The sequence below is a fragment of a genome, unplaced genomic scaffold, assembly GCF_019419815.1.
Source record: "Pyrus x bretschneideri cultivar Hongxiangsu unplaced genomic scaffold, Pyrus_bretschneideri_v1 Contig22, whole genome shotgun sequence".
NCBI classification, from domain to species: Eukaryota; Viridiplantae; Streptophyta; class Magnoliopsida; order Rosales; family Rosaceae; genus Pyrus; species Pyrus x bretschneideri.
Window position 1 is genome coordinate 4,059,533 of NW_025999524.1, and position 27,899 is coordinate 4,087,431.

A 27,899-nucleotide genomic window follows, 5' to 3' on the forward strand; every position below is an offset into this window, starting at 1 on the left:
AGAAATGTAATTTCACACAACCAAATTTTGTTTTTTTCAAAACCTCACCTACATATAATCCTAACATATATCTAATTTAAAAAAAAAACAAAACTTATCACCCCCACATTCTCTATCACTCTCTTCCTCTCTCATTCTATTTCAAAAACAAAAAAAAAAAAAAAAATTTCTTACACACTTTGTGTGTACTCCTATGCTAATACCTAATTATAACGTTAATTATACCAACACTATTCAACAAGTATTACTTTGATAAAGTATACTTCTTGTTTACAAGACGAATACTATGAGTTGCGTATTGACTACTATTACATGGCACCATAAGTTAATAAGACCAGCATACGAATATAAATAGATAAATTGAGTTACATTTGGCATAAATATAAATAGATAAATTCAGTTACATTTGGCATAAATATAAATAGATAAATTCAGTTACATTTGGCATATACAACGCAAGTCAAGGCTGAAACAGCATTCCAACTCCATTTTAAAAGAGTTTTGCCGGTATTTAAGCGATACTCCACTTCTCATATTAGAAGGAAAATGTATAATTTTCTGTATCTTTACTTATTCGATTACACATGAAGTGGCCTTCAACATCGGACACATGGAAAATTTTCAATTTGCATAATAAAAACAAGGGTAACGTTGAGAAGATTAAATTTGTAGATTAAATTTTACAAACTAAATAACATGTAAGTTGAAAATTGTATTATAAGCGTTAATAAATGTGTTCATAATTATTTGTGACAAATAATTTAATTTGAAATTTTATTTATAAATTTAATCTTCGTAGCATTACTCAAAAAACGATAGTGAATGCAGTGTGAAGGTGGCTGCGTGACACGTCCGAGTCTAAACGTACGTACGTATGACAGCCGCTCCATTAATACATTACTGTTTCTTTGTTTTTTTGTTTGTCAACTTGCTGCTGTGACATCTGCCTCCACGTTTCCACGTGGCCCTAATTTCCATTATTTTATTTAATGATCTTTTGTCAACAATAGTAGAAGATGGGGAGATGGAGAAGGAGTGAAGCGTCGGGCAAACGGGGACCCGCGTGTTGCGATGGTGGGTTTTCAAAGCAATCACATGATGCGGGGCCAGAAGGTCTAATCTGACCCCAAACTCCGTTTATTTAGGTCGCGTTTTTCACGTGTTTTTCACGATTCACGGGATGACAAGTTTTGCCGTTTGGAGTTGGGTGCGTGTGTGGATCGTGCTGACGAGGACTCATAAGATACGGCAATTCCTAGTGCGCAAGCCCAAGTTTGTTTCCCCCAGTTCTACGCCGGTCATGATAAATGGTTACACTTTTAATTACACCGATGTTTTTGAGTTAAAACAAGAGAAATTATTATAAATATTTATTTAGGTATTTAACAAGTGTTTAATAATTTATTATAAAGATAAAATGAAATAAAAAATCATATATTTCTTGTTTGAATAGAGCCGCAATCTTGGTGGATTCAAACACTCGTCTAACCGGTGGCATCAAGCGGAAATTTTTGGAACAATGCTTTCAATCCACGAAGAGAAACATGTGAAGGGTGTGGAGATGGCTTTGCGGTTTGTGGCCATGCCACGGCTTTTGGTTGAGGACTTGGCTTCTCTGCCCTCCCACTTCCCATACATTTACATCATCTCCTATTTGTGCGGTCATAGTTAAGTCACGTCAACATTGTATATTACTATTGCTTTTTGCCTTATTATCTCTATAAAAAATCAATATAAAATGTTGATGTAATTTAACCATAACCGGACAAAATAAGAATGGATGAAAGTGTATAAGAAGTTGAAGGGCAGAGAAACTGGTCTTTGGTTGATACCTTCTCGTCAGGTGGCAGCACGCCCTCGCAGTATCAGATCTTGTCATCTCCCTTACTTTCTTTATGTATTTTATTAAAACTGGGTCAATACAATTAACTCAATTATTTTATTTGTTCAAATTAATTAATCTTAATGATCAATTTTAGTCGTGGCTTGCAACATTGGAGAGCCTACTTTTCCTCCTTTCTCTTTGTTTGAATGTTTTCGGGGCTTCCAGCATCTTCTTTCTTATAAAATTCCATTTGCACAAGTCTAATGTAATATTAAAATTATTTTAATCAAATTAGTTGAAGAATATTCAATTGGTTTTTTGAAAAATAGTTGTTCAACATTATCTTAAATAACTACACGTGTAAAGACAGTGATCAATCATCAAAATACATGGCCTGCCGCCTGTCTAATTATGTCATGCATGATAAAAATATTGAGGCATCGTCCCATGCATTGCGCAACAAGTAACAACTTATATGTATAAAAACTAAGTAAACAACAAAATGTGAGAGATTAGAGCATCTTAAAAAAAGATGTCAAATTTCAAATATAAAATTTAGATTTAATATGTGACGTTGTGATATTTTTTAAAATTTTACTTTTCACTTGATTTGTCAAATTAAACTATTATTTTATTACTTAAAACTATTATAATTAATGTTTAAAAAACAATAATAAAATTAATCAAATGCATTTAATAATCAGTTAAATTTTTTTTGAAGCTGCCGTCAACTTTGGCAGCAAGAGTGAAGGCTGCGAATCAATGTCATGCCACATCAGATTTGAATTTTCGATTAAAAAGTATTGTTACTGTTTATATTTTATTTTTATTATTATTGTAATGTTGATTTGGATATTTCGATATATTCTTTAAAAATGCTTTTAAACAGCTAACAATAAGTCAATATAGACCAATAGGCAATAGTAGAAAGAAAATGGAAAGGCCGGCGTGTGTATTTAGAATAATTTTTTCGTGTATCTATAACAAAATCACACTGCGTTATTGTTTTTGTTCATATTATAATATCTACGCTGTCATTTATTCTTATTATGACACGTGAAATAATATAACAAATACATAGCGTTTTTGATACCTATAACATTTTTTTCATGTATTGGAGTACTTTGCTTTCGCAAACGACATCAGATTCGGCTGACCGACCATACTGCTTGCGTTGGCCCATTAAATCCGTTCTTAAACCGCTATATTCTGCCCATTAGTATTTGGGAATACAGGATGATAAAAGCAAAAGAACAAAACGATGCTGTTTGCTGGCCTGTCGTTTTTAAACACTGTATGCTTTGGTAGTTTTGCAAAAACCAATACGCTAGATTTAGAGATTTACAAGGAACAAGTGGCTGCCTAAAACCAAGCTATACCAGAAGAGGTATTGTCAGTTTCTCTCCTTTCTTTGAAACTTGTAAGAACTTGTTAACTTCTATATTGCACTTTAATTTTAGTCGTTTACTTCCTAAACGTTTATAATGAGTTAAATTTTTTTCCTTAATTCTAATTTCAGCCTATTACTCTATGAATTTTTATGGTTGGCAAATTTTCCTCCTAAACTTTAATTCCCCCCACACCTAAACCATAAAATTCAATCAAAAAATGTGCAGAGTGATCTAGCGGAAGAGAAGAAGAAGAAAAAAAACAATATGTTATCCACATAAGGTATAAAATTACTTTTTTGCAATTGTCTCTACTAATCTCTACTAATTAATAAAGCACTCATTGTCAACCAAAATCATATGAAATCATCAGTTTAACCTTCTAATTAAAATAGAACATGAATAAGAAATATGAGGCAGAAATGTAATTTCACACAACCAAATTTTGTTTTTTTTTTTTTTCAAAACCTCATCTACATGTAATCCTAACATATCTCTAATTAAATAAATAATAATAATAATAATAATAATAATAATAATAAATAAATAATAACTATCTATACATAAGTTTTTATCGGGAGGCAGTTATTTAGACACATAAAATCAACACACTCGCTAATACATGTAAATTTCATGCACAAATGTGAATTACATGGAAGTATGTCAGTTAACTAGCGTGTTAATTTCTCGTGCACAGAATTGTTGTTCGTTTAATTGGGGGGACAATCTTTGTGGGTTTCTTGCTTTTTCCAACCTGCATAATGCTATCAGGGTGTTAGTCACATTTTCTGCATGATTAATTACTTTGGCTTTCAAGAAATTTGGAATCCTATCTAACACAAAAATGTAACGTGGTGGCCCATTCCTTACGTCTATAATGTTCTTCCCCTCTACAGAATTTATGAATCACGAAAATTCCTTGAAAGCAATTCATATCAGCATAATCTCCTTTTTCTTTCTTTATTTTATTTTATTTTATTATTTTCTGAGAAGTGGGCAAGGTACAAATTCCTACTTATCTTTCCAACTTTATTTCCATATTAATAGTTTAGTTTGCTTGACTCTAATCTTCCTAATTTTCTTCCTAGAGAAATGCTAACAGAACTCTCCTAAGTGAGATTATTCATGAATTCTTTGTCACCTCACAGTTTAACGCTTGTTCATGTGCCAACACAATAAAAGATTGTAAACAAAATATGAGGTGGCAAAGAATAGAGGCGGCAAATCAACCTATTGGGTTGTTAATGGTTTCCCATTTAGACCTACTTACCATCATCACCACTACCAATCTCATCTCTATATTATGATAATATCAAATTAAACGAGTCTTAACGAGTACGCATTAACCACTCAATAAGTTAATATACCACCTCTAGCACAAAGTTCATAAAACATTTCAATTTAAAAAAATTTCTTTAGCATTTCTCTTCTTCTTTTCTTTTGCTAAGAAACTTAATCTAAGCTTCCTACTTGCTAGTCCTAGAAGAAACGATTGCCTGAGGTCCCTACCTAACATGTTCTTTCTGTTCACCAAGCCAACACCCAAAAATTATGTTACAACTACTTTTATTACGACCTTTTTTTCTCGATGCAATTAGGCCCTACCATTGTGCTTTGCATAAAACTTAGTTTTCCTTCTCCTTTTGGCAATTCGAACTTCATTGAATAGATGACATGTAATAATTCTAAACTAGGTTTTTCACAACAAGAATGTCCTTATTTAAGAAAAAACAAGGACATTTTATGAGTTATTTTTTATGGAACAAAGCTTAGCTGCTTAAAAATAAGCAGAAGTTTTTTCTTTCACCCAATAACAACTTGACAAGTGTACAAGTTGTTGGTTCAAGTTTTAATTTTTCAATTTTTTTTTACACCTGTCAAGTTGTTGTTGGATGAGAGAAGGACCTCCTGCTTGTTTTTAAGCAGCTAAATTTTGTTCTTTTTTATGTGAGACTCAATGATCGACAACTAATTTATTTTATTATTTATTTCAAAGGGTTATACATACCAGAATCCATTAAACTACTAAATGTTCGGGGTTTTGTTATCCGTATTTCGTTTTAACTTTACGTAACGGACCTCTTTTTCATCACAGTTTTTAGATTATTGAACTGTTATGCATATGGATGTTATTTTTCAATTATGAATCACGAATGAGTAGCTAAAATATGTATGGTTTCAATCTTTGAAGTGCATTACAAGGTAATCCTAGAAATAAAAAGTGCATCGTAATAAGAATTTGAGTGTAAGGGTAAACACATTACTTTGACCAATTGACTAAACTAATATTTACGACAATTTAGACTCAGGTTGTTTCTCATATATACGTGTGTGTATATATTAAACAACTTTGATTCAAGAGTCTTTTCTCTCATGTCCACACCACCATTTACCCCCCTTTACATGCTAGTCACGGTTGACTTCTCATGTCAATTTTGACATTGTAGCAAAACTTAGCAGCCATCTCCAAGTTTTCAAAGCTGTCGGAAAGTCGAAAAAAAATTCTTAATTTGCATCGTCGTTCTCATCACTTTGTTCAACAACCCTCATAAACGTCACCAAAAAAAAAAAAAAAAAAAAAAAAAAGAGGAGATGGAAAGGGAGATAAAGTAAGAGGGGGAAAAATCTTCCTCCCCCTATCTCCCCCCTCCTCACTACCCCACCTACTCTTGGTTCGTGAAAACGTGTAGAAAATTAGAAATATTGGTTGAGGTCTGCATCAAGCTCTCAGAATCCCACTAGGAAAATAAATGGGAAACCTAAAAAAGCAGATCGCCCAACCCATTTAATCGATAATATAATGCAAACACGAACCACTCTCTACAAAGAAAAGATAGAAATTAGCTCGTGTAAGATAAGCATGCCTTGGGCATAAGGTCCCTACCCACGTGACATGCTGATGGACGGGCACAACAAAGTTAAGACTTGCACTGCTTAAGGCATTGTCGTTGTCAGGTACCTAAATCCGCAAGTTTAGCTGTACTTGTAGGGTGTGTGCACGTAATATTCTAATTATCTCATTGCTTAATTATTTAGATCACTTCCTAATCGTGCTTTTGTTTTAGGCTTTTTGGATTTGGCTTAAGCTATACCAACAAAGGGATATTGCTTATTTAGATCACTTCCTAATCGTGCTTTTGTTTTAGGCTTTTTGGATTTGGCTTAAGCTATACCAACAAAGGGATATTGCTTAAGGTTATATTAATTTGGTAGGTTAAGAGAAGCCGTATCTTACATGCTACATAGTTTTAGTAATAATTCTAATTGATGGAGTCGTCGTCATCGTCGTCCTTTAAGTGGGTATATGCTTAGCTGACATTACATTTCATTGACATGACAATACATAAACAAAGTGTTTCCAATACATGGTTTAATTTTGTCCATGATGCTTTACATGGTCCAAAATCTTGTTCCATTAATTTTGTATAAAACGTGCACGAATTGGAGAACGTATTCAACATGATTGTCCAACTACGACATGATATCATATTACTCGTATATGACGCACATACCTCTTTATTAATATTAGGCATTTTAACCAAAATAATTCATAAGTTTGTCCAAAATCAATCATTTTGGTAATTTCATGAAATATCTTTGATAAATAAAGATCAAAACAATAAAAATGCCCTTAATTTAATATTATATTTTTTAAAATTAAAAGAAAAGGTATACCTACCATGCAACTGTGTCAAACTGGCAAATGGACGGATCAATATTTTAAAAGATTTGTAGGTGTCTGAGAGAACAATGGATGCACGATCCAACTTTTACGTTAGATGTGGAGATTTTGTGGACATCCTAATTGCTAATTTACTAAAGTTTGTTTTTGTGGTAGCGTCTAAAGAAGCTTTTGTTGTAGTTGACTGGCGCCCTAATCTTTTTGCCTAGAAATAAACTGTGCGAGTCGGAGAATATATTTTGGCTTTGGACTACTTGACGTGGGGAATGAGAACGGCAGGCTAGATCCTTTCCTTCATTTGTGTCTAATTATATTTATACTCCCTAATTGTATTTGTTTGTTGGGAAAAGTTTTAGGGTCCCTTTAGTAATACTTCGCCAAAATGCACTTTTGCTTTGTAGTGCAGCGCTTTGAGTAGAAGCATATCGATATTTTCGAGGAAAATGTCGGTGATTATTATTAGTTTGGACTTGATGTGTTTTTTTTTTCAAATTTATTTTTACTGCGTTGTAAAAAATAAGCAGCTATAAAAACGAGCATTTTAGATTGTCAATATGCAAATTTTATTAATGGGTATTGTTTACCTGTCTCCAATGAAAAAAAAAGATTTTTTTGAGAAGCATGTGTAAAGCTGTTTCTGTTTTCTAATGTTCTACCGTTTTAGACCCAAATTGAAAAAATAAAAAAAAAACAGAAAACCAAACAACCAATTTTATTGCATTTACCAAACACAATTAAGGCTTCAACTTTTTTAAGAAGCTGCTTTTATAAAAACCTTAAGCAACCTCATATCAGCCTTAAAGAGTGTCAAAAACGTTTTTAGTATTCCTAAAGTGTTTTTAATTTACTAATTAGTGAGTAAAAGGATTGATCAGTGTGTCGTGTGTTCCAATGTGGATTGGTCTTTGATTGAATAAAGACGTGTGAGTAGGAAAGTTGGCCAATGCCACTGGCGAGCCGGTTTTATAGTCCGCCCGGTGTTTGGAAACTGGTGGTTGTGTGTGCTGGATTGAACTACCATAGCCCGAGGATATCTAGAAATTTTTAATTGTTACGGGAATATGGATGATACATTATGTGTTTTTATGTAAGTGATGAAAAATTTTAATTTTTAAGCTTTTAACCTTTTTACACACATATCCATTATTTATATAGAGACGTGTAGTGTACCGTCTCGTGTGACGGTCACATTTCTCAAGGATATGGTGTATGGTAGTGCCCATTGTGGGCCAGCTGGCAAAATGCAAAAGAACGGAAATACCTATTGCGTCAAGGAATTAACTTCCCCGCTGAACATTTCAACAGGAATTCCTACTTACACCCAATTCCGGATGGACACGTGTCCAAGTTTTGATTGTCCACCCGAAATTGGGTGTAAGTAGGACTTCCTGCTGAAATTTCAACAGCGAAGTCTTGTTCTTGCGTTCATGTTAGCCCACACAATAAATAATTATTATTTCTATTTATAAACTGCTGTTAGGTCACGCAATTTATGCCTGGTTCTATGCAAATGCTATTCAATTAGGGTTTTTGGCAAAAATATTCACACCCAAAAATTCTCAAATGAGCGAGGACCATTATACCCAGAAACTTCCGAATGGGTGAGGATCATTACACCTAGAAACTCCTAACCGTACTTTCTCCATTAAATTTATTGATAATAAATGAAAGTGAACAAAAAACATACAACAAGGACCACTCCAAGGCTTGCAAAGAAAAAATGATCAACGAAAACGATGATAATGACAAAACAAAAGGGACATTCTATTATCAAAACACTCGTAATATCAACAAGTCTTCCCCTTTCTCAGTCCTAAGACTCCATTCCCAGTTTTAATTTTTCAAAAACTCTCTCTCTCTCTCTCTCTCTCGCCTCCATCACTATTGCTTTATGAAAAATGTGTTAGAAATGCATCGACAATTTTCCTGAATCTAAAACCGTGTTCAAATATCTACAACATGTGCAGCATCAACGATCTTCATCCATATATTTTATATAAAATCGAACGATGGCCAAGTTGTTCTTATATTTGAACGCTAGTTGGCAAAGTTGGTTCGAAGTTCTTTTCATTTAATTTTCTTTTGATGGGCCCCAGATTTATTGGGTTGATATAAAGCCCAGTAGATTGGTTCTAGCGAAAACATTAGTCTGTCCGATACATAGATAGAAACAGGTCACCCTAGCGTTTTTAACACGATACCTCATATGCAAGTGCAACTAGTTTAATAGGAACAGGTAACCATAATTTAATAATTATAAATGCCACTTAATATTACAGTCTCGTAGTATTTTTCTTTACTAATAGATCTTAAGTTCGACTCTCACCAACAATAATTTAAACCACATTATTTTTAATCTATTGTGAGATTTTGTCTTCTCTTCCCGCCCTAGGTGTAGCTTTTTGTTTTATTATGTAATTGAATTGCAAGTAGTTCACATGCCATTACAGTCTTTGTCATAAATTCCACTGAAACAAAATTATTCTATTGATTGCGTCAAAAGCCACTAGCAGTGGTCGAATCTTTGCCCTTAAGTAGTTAAGTTACAAGAACCTCAGGATCAACAAGGGAAATTTATAAAAGGAAAACTAATAAAAATAATTTGAAAATTTTGAGTTTTAATAAAAAATATAAAAATGTGTTGTAAGTGAATAGTACTAGAAGTGACTTTTTAAAATAAAAACATCATTAACGTTAAAAGTGAACAACACTATAAGTGTTTCGTTAAAACTTCCATTTATAAAACTATATTATGAAGACTTACCCAATTACTCACATTTCTTTATAATATTATATGTAAGTTTAGTCATCAAAATTCAAAAGTGAGAAACTGACAGTCTCATTTGATGGGTTGGATGATAAGGGGTTTTAGGGATACAATTGGATTGGTCGAGATTAGTTAGGATTTGTAATACAAGAATTATAACTGTTAGATAACCTCACTTTATTGTAAATTCATAACTTATTCTATTAAGTCCTGTCTATCTCTTATTTTGACACAATAAACTGAACTCAAAACTATTTTAATTGGTTGCAATCTGGTACCGTTTGGTACGTGGGATGGGACGGAACAGAGTGGGACAAGGCGTTCCGTCCCATGTTTGGTGCGCCTAAAATGGGTGGAACGAGCTGATCCACGGGACAAGTTTTGAGTGAATTTTCGTTCCACCTCACCCCCTGGAACGACTCGTTCCACATCCGTGGAACACAAAATTATAACCTCTCTGTCTCCTTCTTCTTCCTCCTTGTTTCCATCCGAGGGCATCTTTGCTCCCGCTCCGTTCCGTTCCGTCCTGTCCCGTCCCATTCCGTTCCGTTTCGTCCCGTCGCGTCTGCATACCAAACGATACCTCTAGTACGACCGGCCCACCAAGGATTCTAGTCAAACCTGCAGTCTCCCGTTAGTTAGAAAATAAAATTACTACAAAATAATAACATATGAAATGAGGGACTTGGAAGGCTTTTCACTAAGGTTTGCATGGTAACTCAACTTTAGATTTAAGTTGAGGATTTTTATGATATAATAGATGCGAACGGAGAGATTCAAACTCGGGATCTCGAGTTTAAAGATCACTCTTCTTTTGGGTAAGGAATTAGGTTTGTGGTTTTATCTTATTCCATTAAGAATGTTTTGATCCAATTAAGCTACAAACATTTTACAGTATCAAAATTGAGATTAAAACTTAAAAATATGGCCTATCATATCAAATTTAAAGGTAATCTATGTTTACTCTGAACTCACATACACAGAACATATCAACAAAACGAAGTATTATTCGTTCCAATATTTCTTCGACTTAGATATAAAATGTTCTGGTAATAAACATCCCAACAAAATATAAAATGGAAAGCAAAAAAATTGAGACAATTCCTTTAGTTTCAGCCTTGTTTGGTGGATCATACGGGATGTGAGTTAAGATCCAAACCCGAATCCACCTTCGCTTCCGCCTCCGTTTGTTTCTCCTCCTTTTTTTGGTCTTTTATCATAAGGGACTCGTTATCTTCCTTAAAATCTTCAACTTGGAATGAGGGCCTCCATTCCATGGACGCCGCTCTGCCCAAGTGCTTGGCTGCCACATGTATCCGCCTGAGTATCGCAAAGAACTCCTCCACCTCCTCCTCCGTTACCATCTCGTGGCCTCCGTTACGTTCCCCCCCGTCCGCTCTCGCTCTATTCCCCTCTAATTCGCCTCTGTCATCGCGCTTCCGCTTATCCGCATTCATTGCCTGATAATCTAACAAGACGTTGCCGACAACATATACAGATCGAGATCTAGAGCGACGAGGTTGCTTGTGTATTATTGTTGTTGCTGTCTATATTTATAGAGCCTGATAGCTTTGACGTTTGATTAGTCTGTTCTTTTGGTGCTGAGTGATGCGAGTATCGTGAGAGACTTTGCGTCATCGGAGTGACGTGTTAAGTTTGAAACGTGAAACCGCAAGTCGGTGGAAGTCCATACGCAAAGGGCTTTTCTTTTGCCTTTTTTTTTTAAAGTTCCAAGTAAATTTGGGCACGCCGCACATGGCACATTATAAATTGAAGGAACGGGGACTTGGCTATTGAAGAACCAACAACTTAGACATGTATTTAGTCGTGATTGGTGATCAACAGGAGGTGCTGCTGATTCTTTTAGCAGCCAAGTTCTATCCTAATTGAACGGCTTTGGATTATATTGGTTTAACATAGGGGATTGGATTGCGATACTATTAAATTACTATTTGAAGTTAGATAAGTTTTTGTAAGAGAAACTTAAAAAATTTGATAACTACGAACCAATTAAAACATAACAACCGAATAATTTGAGGTGTTTGTATTTTCAAATGAACTCTTGAATGTGTATTTTACAACATTTTTAGTTGTTGAGTTTTTTTTTTTTTTTTTTGATTCTTCTAATACACTATTCTTTCACGAATTGTTGCAATACATAAACACTTGCAGTGGTGGATATGTTCAGAAAATATACATGTGAAGATCTTCTAAGGGCCTTTTGAATGTTTGATATATGTCTTTTTGTTAGTAGTATTTGATGTAATGTTTGCAAAGCATATTTCAGTAACACTCAGCAAGTTGCGTCAAGAGTACACGACAAATTCTCTCGATAATACTCATTATATTGCTTCGGCCTATGTCGACATCTATCGATATATATGTGCAACATTATTCGGCTAACGACAACAAAGCCACCAAATGTTCAACGAAATGCCTCAATGAGAAACTGAAATATTTAGCGCGTTTCACACTATGTTTTTATAAAAATCTTAAACCTTTAACACAAAGATCCCCAACATCCAAATCCTAGATCTGTTACTGCACATTTAGGCACAAATGTGAAGTTGATTACATCAACTTTGACCCTTTGACAAGGGAGATATTCCTTCTTAACTGCCATCACTAACACACACAAATCTTTATATATAAAGCTAGGAGGCCCTTTTGGGGTTGCCGGCTTCACAAAAAATGTTAGGACAAAAATGCCTCCCCCCAAAACAAAAAAGTTCAAAAATAATTCACAATAATGTGCCAAATAATGCAGGGGTATTTCGTCATATAAACAAAGTTTTTTAATAATTAATTGTTTTTGTACAGTTTTTTTTTTTTTTTTTTTAAATTAGTATCTCATAATAGGCTAGTAATAATATGATTCAATCAATTATTTATTAAATAATATTTTCTCTATTTTTAAACACGTTCAAAATATCTTAAGAGACATGTAGTGCCGGTTATAAAAAAAAAAAGTTTTTCTTACGTGCATAATAATACATTTAAAACGTGTAAGTCATGCGTAGCACGTTGTGATTCAAAAAATGCCTTCTGCATGTGCTCACCGATTATAAAAAAGGTCTTTCGCACGCGCACAATAATACATTTAAAACGTATAAGTCGTGCATAGCATACCGTGATTCAAAAAATACCTTCTACACGCGCGTTAGTGCATGGACGAATGCTAGTACTTCATTAAAGCAACAAAACGTAAAGTTTTTCCAGACGTCAAATTGTGATTTCTGAACAAAAGGGGAGTCTGCTCAAGTAAGGCGTCAAATAATTTCCAAACAAAATTTCATATTTGTAGGCAACTAAATGCACCAAATTAAGCATTAGTTTTGCAAATTACAATTTACAAAACAAAACGGGGCGCCTAATCATATATCCACAGTTGCACAAAGCCCATCAAGTTGGCCATCTAACTTGGATCACATTCCGGTTTCGGATCCTCATTCAAATCCAAGCCCAAATTCTCCTCCACCGTACAATTTTCCCTCTTGGGCCCCACTTGGACGCCGCTTGCTTCCTCCAACTCTCGAGCGTTGCCCTCAATCGGGATCCTCCGCCCGTTTCTTTACGGACGCCGCCGCCGTTAGCACTCTCGAAGTGCCTGACCGCCCCGCGTATCCGCCCGAGGATAGCGAAGAACTCCTCAACCTCTTCCTCCTTCACGGCCGTGACGTCTTCGTTACCATCCCGAGCCTTTTTATGTTTTTGCCTCCCTGAGACGTTGCCGTCGCCATCCGCCTGCTTTCTCTTCTCTGCCTCAGTTTCTTTTCCGTTAAGCATCGCCGCCACCTGGTTGCTTAAGAAACTAGAAAAGACGAGGCATATATCCGCGGTTTGTTAATTGGTCGGAACGTTACGTTGGTATAATGAACTGGAGAAATGTTGGGCAGGTTGGCCTGTTAAATTTTTGACCTAAAAATAAAAATCCTCTACTTGCGTGGCGACGCGTTGGGTGCACCTATCCACGTGTTGCAGCTGCTCCAGATTTTTTTTTTATTTTTTTATTTTTTCTGAAATACCTTTGTTCACTATGTTTATGTAATTATAATGCTCAGCATTTTATTTATTATTATTTTAAGAATTCTGTCTATTTATTACATAGATTTTGATATTGAATAATGAATATTACTATCACTTAAAAATGGTGAGTAAAAATAATCTTGAAAGAGTATGACGTCGACAAAAACAAGTATATGAGGTACGACGATGTTGAACCATAAAAAGGCCCAATGAAACAAGAAGACCAAAATGCAAAGCCGCCAGACTAACTGATTGGATTATTAGTCAACAAAATCCAACCAGCTTCGAAATTAGGGCATTAATCGGTTTGAACGGTTTGATTTCGATTATTGATCCATTCGTATTTAGCTCGCTCAATTCATAAGTGAACTGAGCTAAGATTGTGAATCGTATGATTTCATTATTTATATCAATGGTTTATTCTTACGTTTATTTTTATTAACGTTTATTGACACAAGCTAAAATGTTCAAATTTGATATACACAAGAGCCTCGTCGAGCCAAGCTTAAGCTTGAAAGAATCATTTGAAATAAGTTTGAGCATACGTTTACATGCTTTTTCCAAACTAGAGCAGAAATAACATAAATGAACCAAGTTTGAAACATTTTGGTACTCATCAAAACCCAACTGATTTGAACACTAAATCTCGAGTGATGATTAAATACTTCTAGCAATTTGAGCTACAAATTCCTTTCTATTTGCATTTGATTGAGCTGATAACTTTCGGTCATCGTTTTCGTGGCCAGGTTAACACAAGGTGTAGGGTTTTTTAATGGTATATTGGTAATGTAGGTATGGGACCATCGCGGTGTTTCATCAATATACGTACCTCTTTGTTGACATGCAATTTAGTTCAAATTGGAGGACATCGATCGGCAGTCGGCAGACTCGGCACCACTTGGAGTGCATGCGCAAGGACCAGGGGTGCTTTTCGGTGGGGGATAAGATTTCCATGACGTTAAGATGTTGGTTTGTTACATTTACAGGCACACCAATCTGCCTCAGCCTGAATCTTCTAAAAATATATGGGCTTGATATGACTAACATATGGTCCATTCCCCAACACAAAGCTCTAGCAATGTACTTGTTATCGGGGGATCCATTAATCACAATCGTTAATTGTACATCGTGCGATCAGAAATTATTTAAAATTTAAAATTAAATATAAATAGTATCTAATGAAAAATGACCGCACGATATACGATGAACGGTCTTGATTGATGGATCCCCACAAAGAGGATCCTTTTTATGATTTTGGTCTTCACGGGCCTACCATTCATGCCCCAATGTACTAGCATATTCTCACATACGAAGTTTTTGTGTGAACACTTTCTATTATTGTTTTTAAAGACGGAAATAAAGTGAAAGAGAACTCGAGTGGGGTTTTTTTTTTTTTTTTTTTTTTTATCCTTAAATTAGAGATGTTAAGGGTGATGTTTTAAAAAAAATAACAAAATTTGTGTTCTTGTAATTACTAATTTAAATGCGGGTGGTGTTTAAAATTACATGGGGGTGACTTTTGAAATTTGAATTGATGACAATTTGATAATAAAACCAAATTAAAGTCATGGCATTATTCGATTGGCAGAAACAAAATTTGTGATAGCCATAAGCAAGCAAGATTCCAAGTTCCTGCCGGCTTCGGGGAAAGAGTGATCCAAAAGCAAGCATCCAAAGTTTAGAACCTGCCTCCTTTCGTTTTCTTTTGGTAAATTTGGCTCACACTTTAAAGTCTCACCGTCAAAAATACATACGTTATTTATTTATTTTATGTTGTAATAATATCTATTATTGTAACTTGTTATTAGATGGTCGACCAATTCCTAAAAAAAAGAATTCCAACAAAAAATATCTTATACAACCACAAAACGTATGGTTTTACATGTAACGTCTAATTGAATTGTAAGTAAAATGGATTTTATTAGATTAAACATTAGATTAGTCACTGACAGGGTTTGAACCCATGCTGCCATGTAAGGGCTCGACACCTTTCCACCAATGTAATAAAAGACCACTTACGACGGACGAACAGAAGTTGGAAACACGTCAGGATTTTTTATTTTACATGAAATCAGACAAAATCTTACATGTTTTCCCACGAATTACATACTTGAGCTAAATCATCTGCGTCTGCATTTGTGCATATCTATCAGCAGCTGGGCGTGACCTATTACAAGACACTTGCTTGGTGTGTTTCTTGTAATTGGCGCACATTAATTTCACGACATTTGCTTTGTTTTGGTTAAATCATTATCTTCGGTTGGTTTTACCTACTTCTCCGTCGGTGTGGTTTTCTTTGCACCAACGCTTTTTAGCGGGAGATTTTTACGTGGTACCCAATCACATAAATGAAACAAAGTAGTCAAAATAAGTGTGAATCTGGCCATCATGTTCCGCTTTTTCACTCATTTATTTTTTAAAACTTTTTTATTTATATACCTTTGTTGTTTTTTTTTTTCCAGTACGTATATTAAATAAGATTAAGTGACATAGGCAAAAATCATTTAGCACTACAGTTTAGTGATATTTCTCTTTACTTATAAGTGAGAAGTCATATGTTCGATTATTGTCAAAGCAGAATTAGAACCACACTGTCATAGCTTCGATTTTCGAGCAAAGTAAAATTTGAACCATATTATTATTAGTCTAATGTTAAACAAAACTAATATATTCTTTTTAATATAGATAATATCGTTTGTTTAAAAAAAATAAAAAAAAATAAAAAAAGTTGATATAGGCAAAGAAATGAGAGGCAACAATCAAATGGAGCGAGTGAAAATCACTAGAGGGTAGAGTCTGTCGAGAGATTTCACAAGTTCACAACCGCACACGTGGGAGGAAAGATATGGGAGGGAAACCGCGCGAATCACGACTCCTGTCACTTTGCTGGCACAGATCAAATGCAACTTCATTTTGACCAGAAATTTTTCTATGTAATCGGCATCCAAAGTAGTACATCAAGAGGAAAACTAATGAAAATGGTTTGAAAACTTTGAATTTTAACGATAAGGACAAAATAAAGGGTAAAATGAATAGTACTAGAATTGACTTTTTACTGTAAAAATGTGGTTTTTCGTTAAAATGAACAATATTATGGGCTTTTCGTTAAAATTCCCTACAACATATGTCATTATATAAATAGTGGAATACATGTTTTAAAAATTTAATAATTTAAAAAATAAAATTTCTCACAACTTACATAAAAATACATAGTACTACTTGTGCTCCCTTCTCAATGAAAATTTTCTCCATTTTGAATCCGTTTTCTAAGTTTTGCCGCACCCTATTAAAATACTCCACCTGTCCAACCCCTCCCTCTTTCATCATTGATTCTGTATGCCACATTGCCACCGTTGATTAGAAGAGAAAAACCCTAAACCAGAAAGAATAAAAGAATAAAAGAATAAAAGAATAAAAAGAATAAAAAGAAGAAGAAGAAGAAGAAGAAGATAATAAGGGAAACAGAAAAACTAGATTGCCAAGTTTTTCACGTGAAATGGGTGTCAGACAAATACAAGGAATCACAACTGCACAGCTGACATGCTCTAATGAGTCCTGCAGTCTGCAACTGCAAACTCTCTTTGCTTTGCTCTATCTGATTAACTGGTTACCTTCTTTTGTCTCCTTACACGTTTTCTTAATTTCTTTCAACAAACTAAACGAACACAACAACTAAATATGTCATTTCGGTGTCCTACTCGAGTTGTCTACAACAGTGCGCTTATTACTTGTGAATTTGATTGAAATGCTTTTGAGAATTACCGCTTTCCTTGTTCCACACTTGAGCAATATGATAGATAATTTCCCCAATATGCACAAGTGTATAGTATATACCGAAGTTTCTAACTATTGAATCCTTATTTATGAATTCTAAAACGTACATCCAACGCTATGGTACTCCAATACATGTTGTATGCCAAAACATGGTAAAATTTTTGATTCATAACATTGTTACCGCAGGCCCACAGCAAGTACTGAAGTAATTTACCACCAGGATTAAAGGCAAAAATGAAAGAAGGGTCCACACAGTGCTGTGGTACCCAACGGCCCACACAGAATGATCAATCACATAGCGAAGATGTCTCATCCTCTTTCACCTCGCCTGCATCCAATCACTATCTATCTCTGTTTCGCTCTCACTCTCGAATCCTGAGTCTTCATCGCCCTTCTGTATTAAACCCCAACGAGTCCCAACAGTTTCTCACTTATCAACACACTCACTCTCTCACTCCTCCTCCAGTGGCAGGAGAGTAATTAACGAAGCAATGTCCTCCTCTTCCTCCCAATGTCTCTCTTCTCTTCTTCTACTTCTCCTGGTCCTCTGTTTCTCTGATGTGAGCTCCGCTGACACCGTTAACCCCACCATCAAGGGCAAAGGCTACCGTCTCATCTCCATCGACGATACCCCTGACGGCGGCCTTCTGGGTCTCCTCCAGCTCAAACAGGAGTCCAAAACCTACGGCCCCGATATCCCACTCTTGCAGCTATATGTCAAGTATGTTTTCCCTATCACACACATTACACCCTAAGGCCATGTTGGAAATTGCTTCTGTAATTAGTAAAAGCACTTGTGGACAGCTTTCGGTATTGAAATTTCAAAGTGCTTATGAGTACCAAAAGTAGTACGTGAATTTTTAGGGCAGGAAGTAGCATTTTCGACTACATTTTCAGAAAGAACTTCAATTTTTTTAACAAAAGCACTTTCTTTTGAAAAAAGTGCTTCTTACAAAAGCTGTCGCAAATGAGACCAAATGCAGCTCACTCACTGGAGGCGTTTGATTAAATTTGTGATTTTTACAGGCACGAGACGCAGGACCGGTTGAGGGTCCACATAACTGACGCGCAGAAACAGAGGTGGGAGGTTCCGTACAACCTCCTCCCCAGAGAGCAGCCGCCGTCGCTGAAACAAACCATCACGCCGTCAGGGAAGACGAAGAACCCCATCCAGCACTCAGAATACTCCGGCTCCGAGCTCATCTTCAGCTACATCTCCGACCCATTTGGGTTCGCCATCAAGAGGAAGTCTGACGGGCAGGTCCTCTTCAATTCGAGCTCCGATTCGAAAGATCCATATGGCGAATTGGTGTTTAAGGACCAGTACCTCGAGATTTCCACCAGTCTGCCGAAAGACGCCGCTTTGTACGGACTGGGGGAGAACTCGCAGCCGCACGGGATCAAGCTCTACCCGAACGATCCCTATACCCTCTTCACCACCGACATGTCGGCGATCAATCTCAACACTGATTTGTACGGCTCCCACCCGGTTTATATGGATCTCCGGAATGTGGGTGGCGAGGCGTACGCACACTCTGTTCTGCTGCTCAACAGCAATGGCATGGATGTGTTTTACAGAGGGACTTCTCTGACCTACAAGGTCATTGGGGGTGTTTTCGACTTTTACTTCTTTTCCGGGCCGACGCCGTTGGGCGTTGTCGACCAGTACACGGCGTTCGTAGGCAGACCGGCTCCGATGCCCTACTGGTCTCTTGGTATTTTCTGCTTTCTATCGGCCCTCTGCTTTGCTTTCATTAATTTAGTCACCTGTTCTTACTTCTGGCTTAGATTAAAATATAAGAAAATTAACGAAAAGTTAAAAAAAAAAATAGTTTTATTAAATGATAAATAAAGATGTTATGAATATTACCAGATAAAAGTAAAAATATGATTTTTTTGTTAAAAATCAACAGTACTTAAAGTGTTTAAATAAAACTTCATAAAATCGAAGGACGTGCATTATTTTAATTTTTAATTGAGCAATATACTATATTTAAAAGTAATGTTAAAGAGACAAAATTTGTAAGCCAAATTATGCGTCATCAATAAGAATGAACATGTTAATCAACGCTTAAAGTAATAATTCAATCAACTTTCATACAATTTAGTTTACAATATTTGTGTCTACAAATTTAGTGTCTCTAGTGTTACACATATTTAAAGTACGTAAAGTGAGATACGAACTTAGGTGCAGAGCATAACACTGTTTTCGTCAACTTGACGAAGCTCAGATTAACGGATGTGTATTTATTTAGAAAATAAATGTTTTTGTTAGTGTCCCAACACCCAAATCTTTGGTGAATGTTTTTGTTCTCGTTGTTGTGATTTTGTGAATGATTTTTAATGTTAGTGTATAATATATTTTTGGTTATTTCACCCAAGAAGAAATAATATATGTGGATGTTGTTTACCACAACTATGTTGTCTCTTGCGGGAGACCAATATACTAATGTAAACACAATCACGATCAAGGAACTAAACTATGACTAGTTGAGCATTATTATAGTATGTGGGAAAATTGCTGGATTGTAGGACAGAGATATTTTGTTCCTTTCATTTGTTTTAATCCAGGTTGGTGGGTTGGTCGGGTCCCCGTTTTGTTTTGATCTTTTCGTGCAGTTCTTTCTTTACAAAAATATCGCTGCGGATACAACTTTTCACGTTAAAGATATGATCTTTACATAAAGTTGAAGGCTCTAATCATCTCAACCAGTCAAAGATTTCTGCTTTTCTGCCACTTTTTACCAGCTTTTACACGTGTAGAGCTTGAGATACTGTAGCTTAATCCTGGAAGAGTATTATCTTCTGTGTGCGAGGTGGGGTTTAATTTTAAGAAAATTAATTAAAAAAGCTTGAAAGTTTTGAGTTTTAACGATAAGAATAAAATAAAAGGTAAAGTGATTAGTACCGGGATTGATTTTTCAGTGTAAAAATGTAATTTTTCGTTAAAATAAATAATATCAGAATTTTTTCCTTAAAGTTCTCCTTAATTGTCTGTTTCTGAACTACGTCGCAAGCTGTGATGTTTGCTAGTGGTCATGATTTGTGTAGGGGCCAATGCTCTGTATATCTTGCTGTCATGTCTGATGAGAGTGAGACCATCTTTGGTTGTAGGGCATTCTGCTTTGTGTAAATGTTGCCCGTCGTACATTTAGATATATTGCCCTCAGAGCAGATCTCACTTGTGACTTAGATTCTTGTTTCTATGTTGGACTTTTTGGGCCATTTGTGCAGTTCTACAGTTTCAAGGAACTGTTTATCTGGTGACTGTAATTTGGCATTGATGTATTTGGGGTGCTGCATTGAAATCAATGGTTATTACTTGAATATGACAGATCAGACAAAAAAACTCCCAAGTGAATGATAGCAGTCTAAATACATGTATTTTGTTGGAGAAAGGGTTTATATCTTAATGTGTTATGTTCATTACGCTTTCCAGTTTGGGACTCCATCGATGCAGATGAAATTTGGTTCATAACAAGTTGTCACCATGCTTTTACAGGATTCCACCAATGCAGATGGGGTTACCACAACTTATCAGTAGTTGAAGACGTTGTTGCAAACTACGAAAAGGCTCAAATCCCGCTAGATGTCATATGGAATGATGATGATCACATGGATGGACACAAAGACTTCACCCTCAACCCCAAGAACTACCCTCGCCCAAAGCTTTTGGCATTCCTAGACAAAATACATAAGATTGGCATGAAGTACATTGTCATTATTGATCCTGGAATTGGTGTTAATACCAGTTACGGCGTATACCAAAGAGGTTTAGCGAATGATGTTTTCATCAAATACGAGGGTGAACCCTACTTGGCCCAAGTTTGGCCAGGGGCTGTAAACTTCCCCGACTTCCTCAACCCCAAAACTGTTTCATGGTGGGGTGATGAGATCCGCCGTTTTCATGAACTTGTCCCTGTTGATGGCTTGTGGATTGACATGAACGAGGCTTCAAATTTCTGTTCTGGGAAGTGCAAAATTCCAAATAAGCAGTGTCCGACAGGTACAGGACCTGGCTGGGAATGTTGCTTGGATTGCAAGAACATTACAAAGACGAGATGGGATGATCCACCTTACAAGATAAACGCTTCAGGGTCGCAAGCCCCCGTTGGGTTCAAAACCATAGCCACTAGTGCATCTCATTACAATGGCGTTTTGGAGTACGATGCTCACAGTCTCTATGGCTTTTCCCAGTCCATTGCAACTCACAAAGCTCTTCAAGGACTTGAGGGCAAGAGACCGTTTATATTAACCCGGTCCACGTATGTTGGTTCAGGCAGGTATGCTGCACATTGGACAGGTGATAACAAGGGTACATGGGATGATTTGAAGATATCAATCACAACTGTGCTCAATTTTGGAATATTTGGAGTGCCGATGGTTGGTGCAGACATATGCGGGTTCTATCCAGCACCTACTGAAGAGCTTTGCAACCGTTGGATTGAAGTAGGGGCTTTCTATCCCTTTTCAAGGGATCACGCCAACTTCTATTCCCCAAGACAAGAGCTTTATCAATGGGAGTCGGTAGCTGAGTCTGCTCGAAATGCTCTAGGTATGAGGTATAAGCTCCTCCCCTATCTGTACACATTGAGCTACGAAGCTCATATCAGCGGAGCCCCAATTGCCAGGCCACTTTTCTTCTCATTCCCAGCATATACTGAAACGTATGGATTGAGTACTCAATTCTTGTTGGGGAGCAGCGTTATGATTTCACCGGTGCTTGAACAGGGCAAATCAGAAGTTAAAGCATTATTTCCCCCGGGAAGCTGGTACAGTTTATTTGATATGACGCAGATCATTAGCTCAACAAAGGGGGAGTATGTTACGCTTGATGCGCCTTTGCATGTTGTTAATGTGCATCTGTATCAGAATACCATTCTACCAATGCAGCAGGGTGGACTGATCTCTAAAGCAGCAAGAACAACCCCATTTAGCCTCGTTGTCGCGTTCCCAGCTGGGGCAAGCAATGCAACGGCCAAGGGGAACCTGTTCCTGGACAACGATGAGCTTCCCGAGATGAATCTTGGAAACGGTTACTCCACGTATGTTGACTTCTATGCAACTGTAAGTGAAGGAATTGTGAAAGTGTGGTCAGAAGTTCAGGATGGTGAGTTTGCTTTAAGTAAAGGCTGGATTGTTGGGAAGGTGAGTGTATTGGGACTGGATGGAAGCGGAGGAACATCTGCCCTCGAGATTGATGGAAACCAAGCGACAAGCATTTCAAACGTAGAGTTGATTGCTTCAGAACAGACGTATCTCAATCAGATAGAAAACGGAGAGAAGACCAAGAGCACAATTGTGGAGGTTCACGGTCTGTCCCTTCCTGTTGGGAAGAACTTTGCCATGTCCTGGAAAGTGGGGACCAATCCTTAATAGCTAGTTTAGGCCCCTCTAATTTACTTCTTGTGCAGCCATTCGGGCGGAAATAGTTATGTCTTTAGAGTTATTGTCGCGGTTGTTGATGGCGAGGAGATGAGCTGAGGATCTACTCATCCTTCTCCATGCAAACAAAGCCAAAAATGGTGAGGCTCTTCCATTGTTGCTTTATCTTGTACGCAATAAGGCAAAATTTCAAGTCTCTAAAAGTGAGAGTTTTAAAGGAAAGGGAAAAATCTTATGTAACATCCTTTTCTGCTTAGTGGTCAATACTTTTTCTCTGGTATGTTTGCTGCTTCAATCCTTTTATGGGCATTGACTTGGGTCGTCTAATAAATTTGTTCAAGTATCAAATTTCATCAAACATTTTGAAGATTTGAGTAAGCATTTGGTGATTGCTAAATTATTTAATGAGAATCAAAATTCAACGTCCTTATTCTATAGGTGACAAATCAACCCATTAAATTATTAATAGTTATCTACTAAAATTTATTTAATTTGAACGAACTTTGACGGGTACAAATTAATAACCTAATAACTTGATTTATCATCTGATCAGCTCATATAATAATAATAAACCAAAAAGTGAAAATTGATAGGTCCACTGTTGCAATTATTAAGAGCAGCAATGGACAATGGACAATGGACAATTATTTCAATACACCAGAATTTCTCTGCCATCAAAAATTCTAAAGTCCCTTCTCCTTCAATGTCCCACTGATAAAGCTAAAAGCTTAATTCAATAGGGTTGCAGAGACTTCATGGCACCACGTTCAAATGCGTGCTAGATATAATTACCGTTAGATGAGTTTGAATTTCGAGATTCGTGTAATGGATAAGCACAAATTTTAAAATTCAAACTCATATAACGGTGATAAATAAGATGGTGAGCATACACCATACTAAATGGTGATGAGCAAAAATGTACTCAAGTTTTTAAATTCTTATGTGCAAAACTTATTGGTGTTTAAAATATCGATATCAATAAAGAAATTTGAAGAAAAATTGTGGAATACATGGATATTGATTTCGGTTGTTTTTATAAAAATGTTAAAAAGAAAAATTTGATGAATGTTAAACACTAACTTTAAGAAAATATAGGATTTTTTTTAAATTTAATCGATATGTCAAGAGTAATAACGAAATCTATCGATTTTAGCTTAAATTTAATAGTGTAGTGGCCAAATTAATGGATTGGCTAATTGTTGTATGATGTTGAAAAAAAAAATATTAAGTAAGTTTACAAGATTGAAATGTTTAACATATTGAACAAGATTGCAATTGATCAGAAATTTGAGTGAGCAAAATATATTTTACCTATACTTTAAGCCTATGACATATAAAAAGTATCCTTCGACAGAGGTTAGTAAGACACACTCTTATTACTAAAACGGCAATGAATGGATTGAGATTCAGAAATTGTATAAATTAAATAAATGCTGGGGAGCCATATCCAAATTAGCCAAAACACAGGCCAAAAACAAAATGTTACAAATTTGCAAATAGGGGTCTACAGGAAAAGGTTGGCGATGCGCTGTTCCTTATGGAGGACCATATCATCATAGTATAAAGGATAACCCCAAGCGCGGGAAGACACTTGTCTCCGCCGCAGTACGCGTGGCAGCATCTCGTTCGGAGCAGACCGGGGGAACGGGTGTTTTCGCGGGAAAGAGATGAATTGTGGGCTCCCACGTCGGCAGTTTTGGCGGGAAACGGAGGCGGACCAGGCTTCGGTCCAATCACCGCAAACTGTGTAGCCCACTTGGCCTTCTCTGACATTCCCTTTTGGTCACCTTGCATGCGTCGTTTCCATGCATGTATGCATCATGGTGATCATCCCCATACCCACATGCCATCGTGTCCATCCATTGAAAGTTATCACTGCTTAACAAGAGAAAATCGTAACACTATAGATAACTGTGGGGAATATTTTTGCTCGTCAACGCTAAATGATAGTAATGTTCACCATCATATTTGTCATTATAAGATTAGTTTAAATTTTAAAATTTGTGTCCATCATAGATAACTGTGGGAAATATTTTTACTCGTCAACGCTAAGTGATAGTAATGCTCACCATCATATCTGTCATTATAAGATTAGTTTAAATTTTAAAATTTGCATAATAGATGGACACAAATTTTAAAATTTAAACTTATTTTATTGTGATAAATAAGGTGATGAACGTTACTATCACTTGATAATGGTGAACAAAATTGCAACCATAATTGTATTTAAAAGGTGGCTTTTTAGCCAAAATAGTCTATGAGATTTGCCTAACTCTTTACTTTGGTCTTTGAGATTTGAAATCAATAGAAGTGGTTTCTAAAATTGTCCACCATCAATCATTTAGATCATTCGGTGAAAAATTATGTTAAATAAGGATCAAAATGACAAAATTACCCTCAATATAATAAAAAGAGGCTAAAATGATTTGACAAATTTTGAGGGTATTTTTGTCATTTTATCCTTATTTTATGGCGATTTTTCATGGAATGATCAAAATGGTTGATTGGAGACAAACTCAATGACCAATTCTATCGATTTCAAATCTCAGAGACCAAAGTAAAAAATTATGCAAATCTCAATGACCATTTTTGTTAAAAAGCCTTAAAAGGTCAAGACTTACGGTAAAACATATTACTAATATGAAGAGTGGCTCAAATTTATAAGACGCTCTCATATTACTCAAATATCATAGTGTTTTTTCTTTTCTATATAATATCACATGATTGCTTTGAACTCCCACTACTTTGAATAAAATGGGTACACTAAAGACCAATCATCTAATTCCATGCGAGAGAGAATGAATTACTTGAGCTAATCAAACATCGAATTAGTCGTAATCATGTATTAAACTCGTCACTTCTATAAACATCACTCATAATAACACATAATAATTTGAACAAACTTTAACATTTTGGTTTCATGTAAGTCTCGTTTTCTTTGGGCGGGGCATGGACTATTGGTCTTAGAGTTGGCCTAGGTCATCTTGAATCAAGGGTTATAGGCCACATTTAGCTTTAATATTGATAAAATTGTTCGCCAATCAAAAAGCTAAAGAGAAATAGACTAAAAAAAAATTAGAATAAAGCCTAGTTTGGTATTGATTTTTTACAAAATTATGTTTCACTTTAAAGTTAAGTAGTAAAAAAGTGTTTGGTAAAAATAAAATATATTGCTTATTCTATTTTTAAAGTAATGACCTTCAAACAATAGCTTTTTAAAAGTAGCATATATGTTACTTTTAAAAGCTGCTTCAATGAAAAGAAGAGTTGAACTTTTAAAATGTTTTTAATTCCTGTAGTTAGCTCATTAATTTCAAACAATGACATTATTTATCTTTTTAGACACTGCTTTTACACTACTTTTTATACCCAAAACACTTTTAAAATATAATTAATCAAACGCTCAACTGCTTTATTTTATAGTTAATTATTCTTAAAGTACAACAAAAATAATTTATTAAAAAAACACAACAATCCTAAACTGGTTCTAAATTTGCCTCTAAGATAAGAAATATGTAGCCCCCAAAGTAACTAATTTGATGTTAAAAAATAATAAAATATGAGGAAGAATTGGAGAGGAAAAATCTAGCCTTTCTTAGTGGACTGTGCGTTTAGTATAATAGACTGTTACCTACCATTGCCAAAAGTTTATGGTTGCTTGGGGCGTGGCCGCCGCGTGGGACATAAAGGTACATGGCCATTTTTTTCGTGGCCAGGCAGCTTACGGACCGTTGGATCAACTTTTGCTCCTCTCGAAAATCGATCGGCACATGGTCACGTGCTTTGTGTGCTCTCTTCGCTGGGACCCACAGCTTGTACATCACGGGGTAGTGTTATGATGAGGTCGGTTTCATGATTTCTTCCCATCGAGGTTTTCCTATGATCGTGGAAGATGATCCAACAAAATAAAAAATGATTTAATATTTTTCATCATACTTATTCTTTTTGAGACGGGACATTTAAATTCTTGTTTATTGGGCCTATGTTACTCCTTCAACACAGCTTAGTCAACCGATATATATATTTTTTTAACAAGTTAACTGATAAATTATATGACCAAGAAAAAATGAACTTTATAATTAATTCAAATTAATCTTTTTTTTGTTGGAATTTTTATTAATTCTTTAGAATTTTTTATCTTCCAAACAAACGATATTATTTATTTTAAGAGATGAAGGAGAACGACCCAAATTTCACAATGAGCTGACAATAGCTTGGGTTCAAATTCGTCTTTGATGAGAATTGAACCTAAAATCTCTTATTTACAAGTGAGGAGGAATACCATTGTACCGTGATACTATGTGCAAATTCTTTAAACCCTTTAAAATTATCATCAAGTGTTGTACACCCATAAGTTAATTTTTTTTTTCTACACCCATACTAAAACATATGTGAATATATCCAAGGATAATCTAACAATTATTTTTCATGATAGAATGCATTAAATAAATATAAAAAAATCTAATTGTAACGGTGAGAATTTGTTCAATCAAGGTTTTTTTTATAAATGCATTTTTAAAATATAAATGATGATATAAACAAAATTTTAGCGTGACATTCCACGCCTTGATAATACAAGTAGTTGGATACTTAAAAAATAATAATTCAACCACTTAATAGAACCATCTTCTGAGCACACTAAAAATATCTCTCATCATATACTTACTCCCACAAAAAAGTTTGACCCCCAAATTAATAAAAAATTTGGTAGGTACAACTTACCATAAGATTATCAATTTACAAGGGAAAAGTCCATAGAAAATTTTATTTTGTGAAATCAGAATTATCAAGATCCAGATTTTCTCCCAAAGGTGGCCACAACAAAACAAATCAAGAAAAATGCAAAACCAACTTCATACCTAAATATACAAAAAAACAATAATCTAAAAGAAAGGGTAAATCTCGTAAAATGACAAAATATTGATTCTATTTTGTCACCTATATTCCCAAAATTACCTAAATAACTGTTTGACAACACAATTAATAGGCTTTTGCTGAAAGTAACGCTGTGTTTTCCTCAAAAAAATTAGCACAATCAACCATGCCTGGTCT

General features: G+C 35.5%; 1 protein-coding gene across 1 annotated transcript; it reads left to right on the forward strand.

The window, feature by feature from the left end:
* The first annotated feature begins 17,661 nt into the window (after positions 1-17,661).
* On the forward strand, positions 17,662-23,127 carry LOC103947505 (alpha-xylosidase 1). The gene is made up of 3 exons (XM_009358425.3): positions 17,662-18,183; positions 18,489-19,177; positions 20,965-23,127. The coding sequence occupies exons 1-3, from the start codon at positions 17,954-17,956 to the stop codon at positions 22,836-22,838; spliced, it is 2,793 nt and encodes a 930-aa protein (XP_009356700.2). The 5' UTR covers positions 17,662-17,953; the 3' UTR covers positions 22,839-23,127.
* Positions 23,128-27,899: the final 4,772 nt, after the last annotated feature.

Coding starts and splice junctions, on each gene's coding strand:
- LOC103947505 (XM_009358425.3), top strand. CDS start 17,954: ATGTCCTCCTCTTCCTCCCAATGTCTCTCTTCTCTTCTTCTACTTCTC. Junction 18,184..18,488: donor CTCTTGCAGCTATATGTCAA/GTATGTTTTCCC, acceptor TGATTTTTACAG/GCACGAGACGCAGGACCGGT. Junction 19,178..20,964: donor GATGCCCTACTGGTCTCTTG/GTATTTTCTGCT, acceptor ATGCTTTTACAG/GATTCCACCAATGCAGATGG.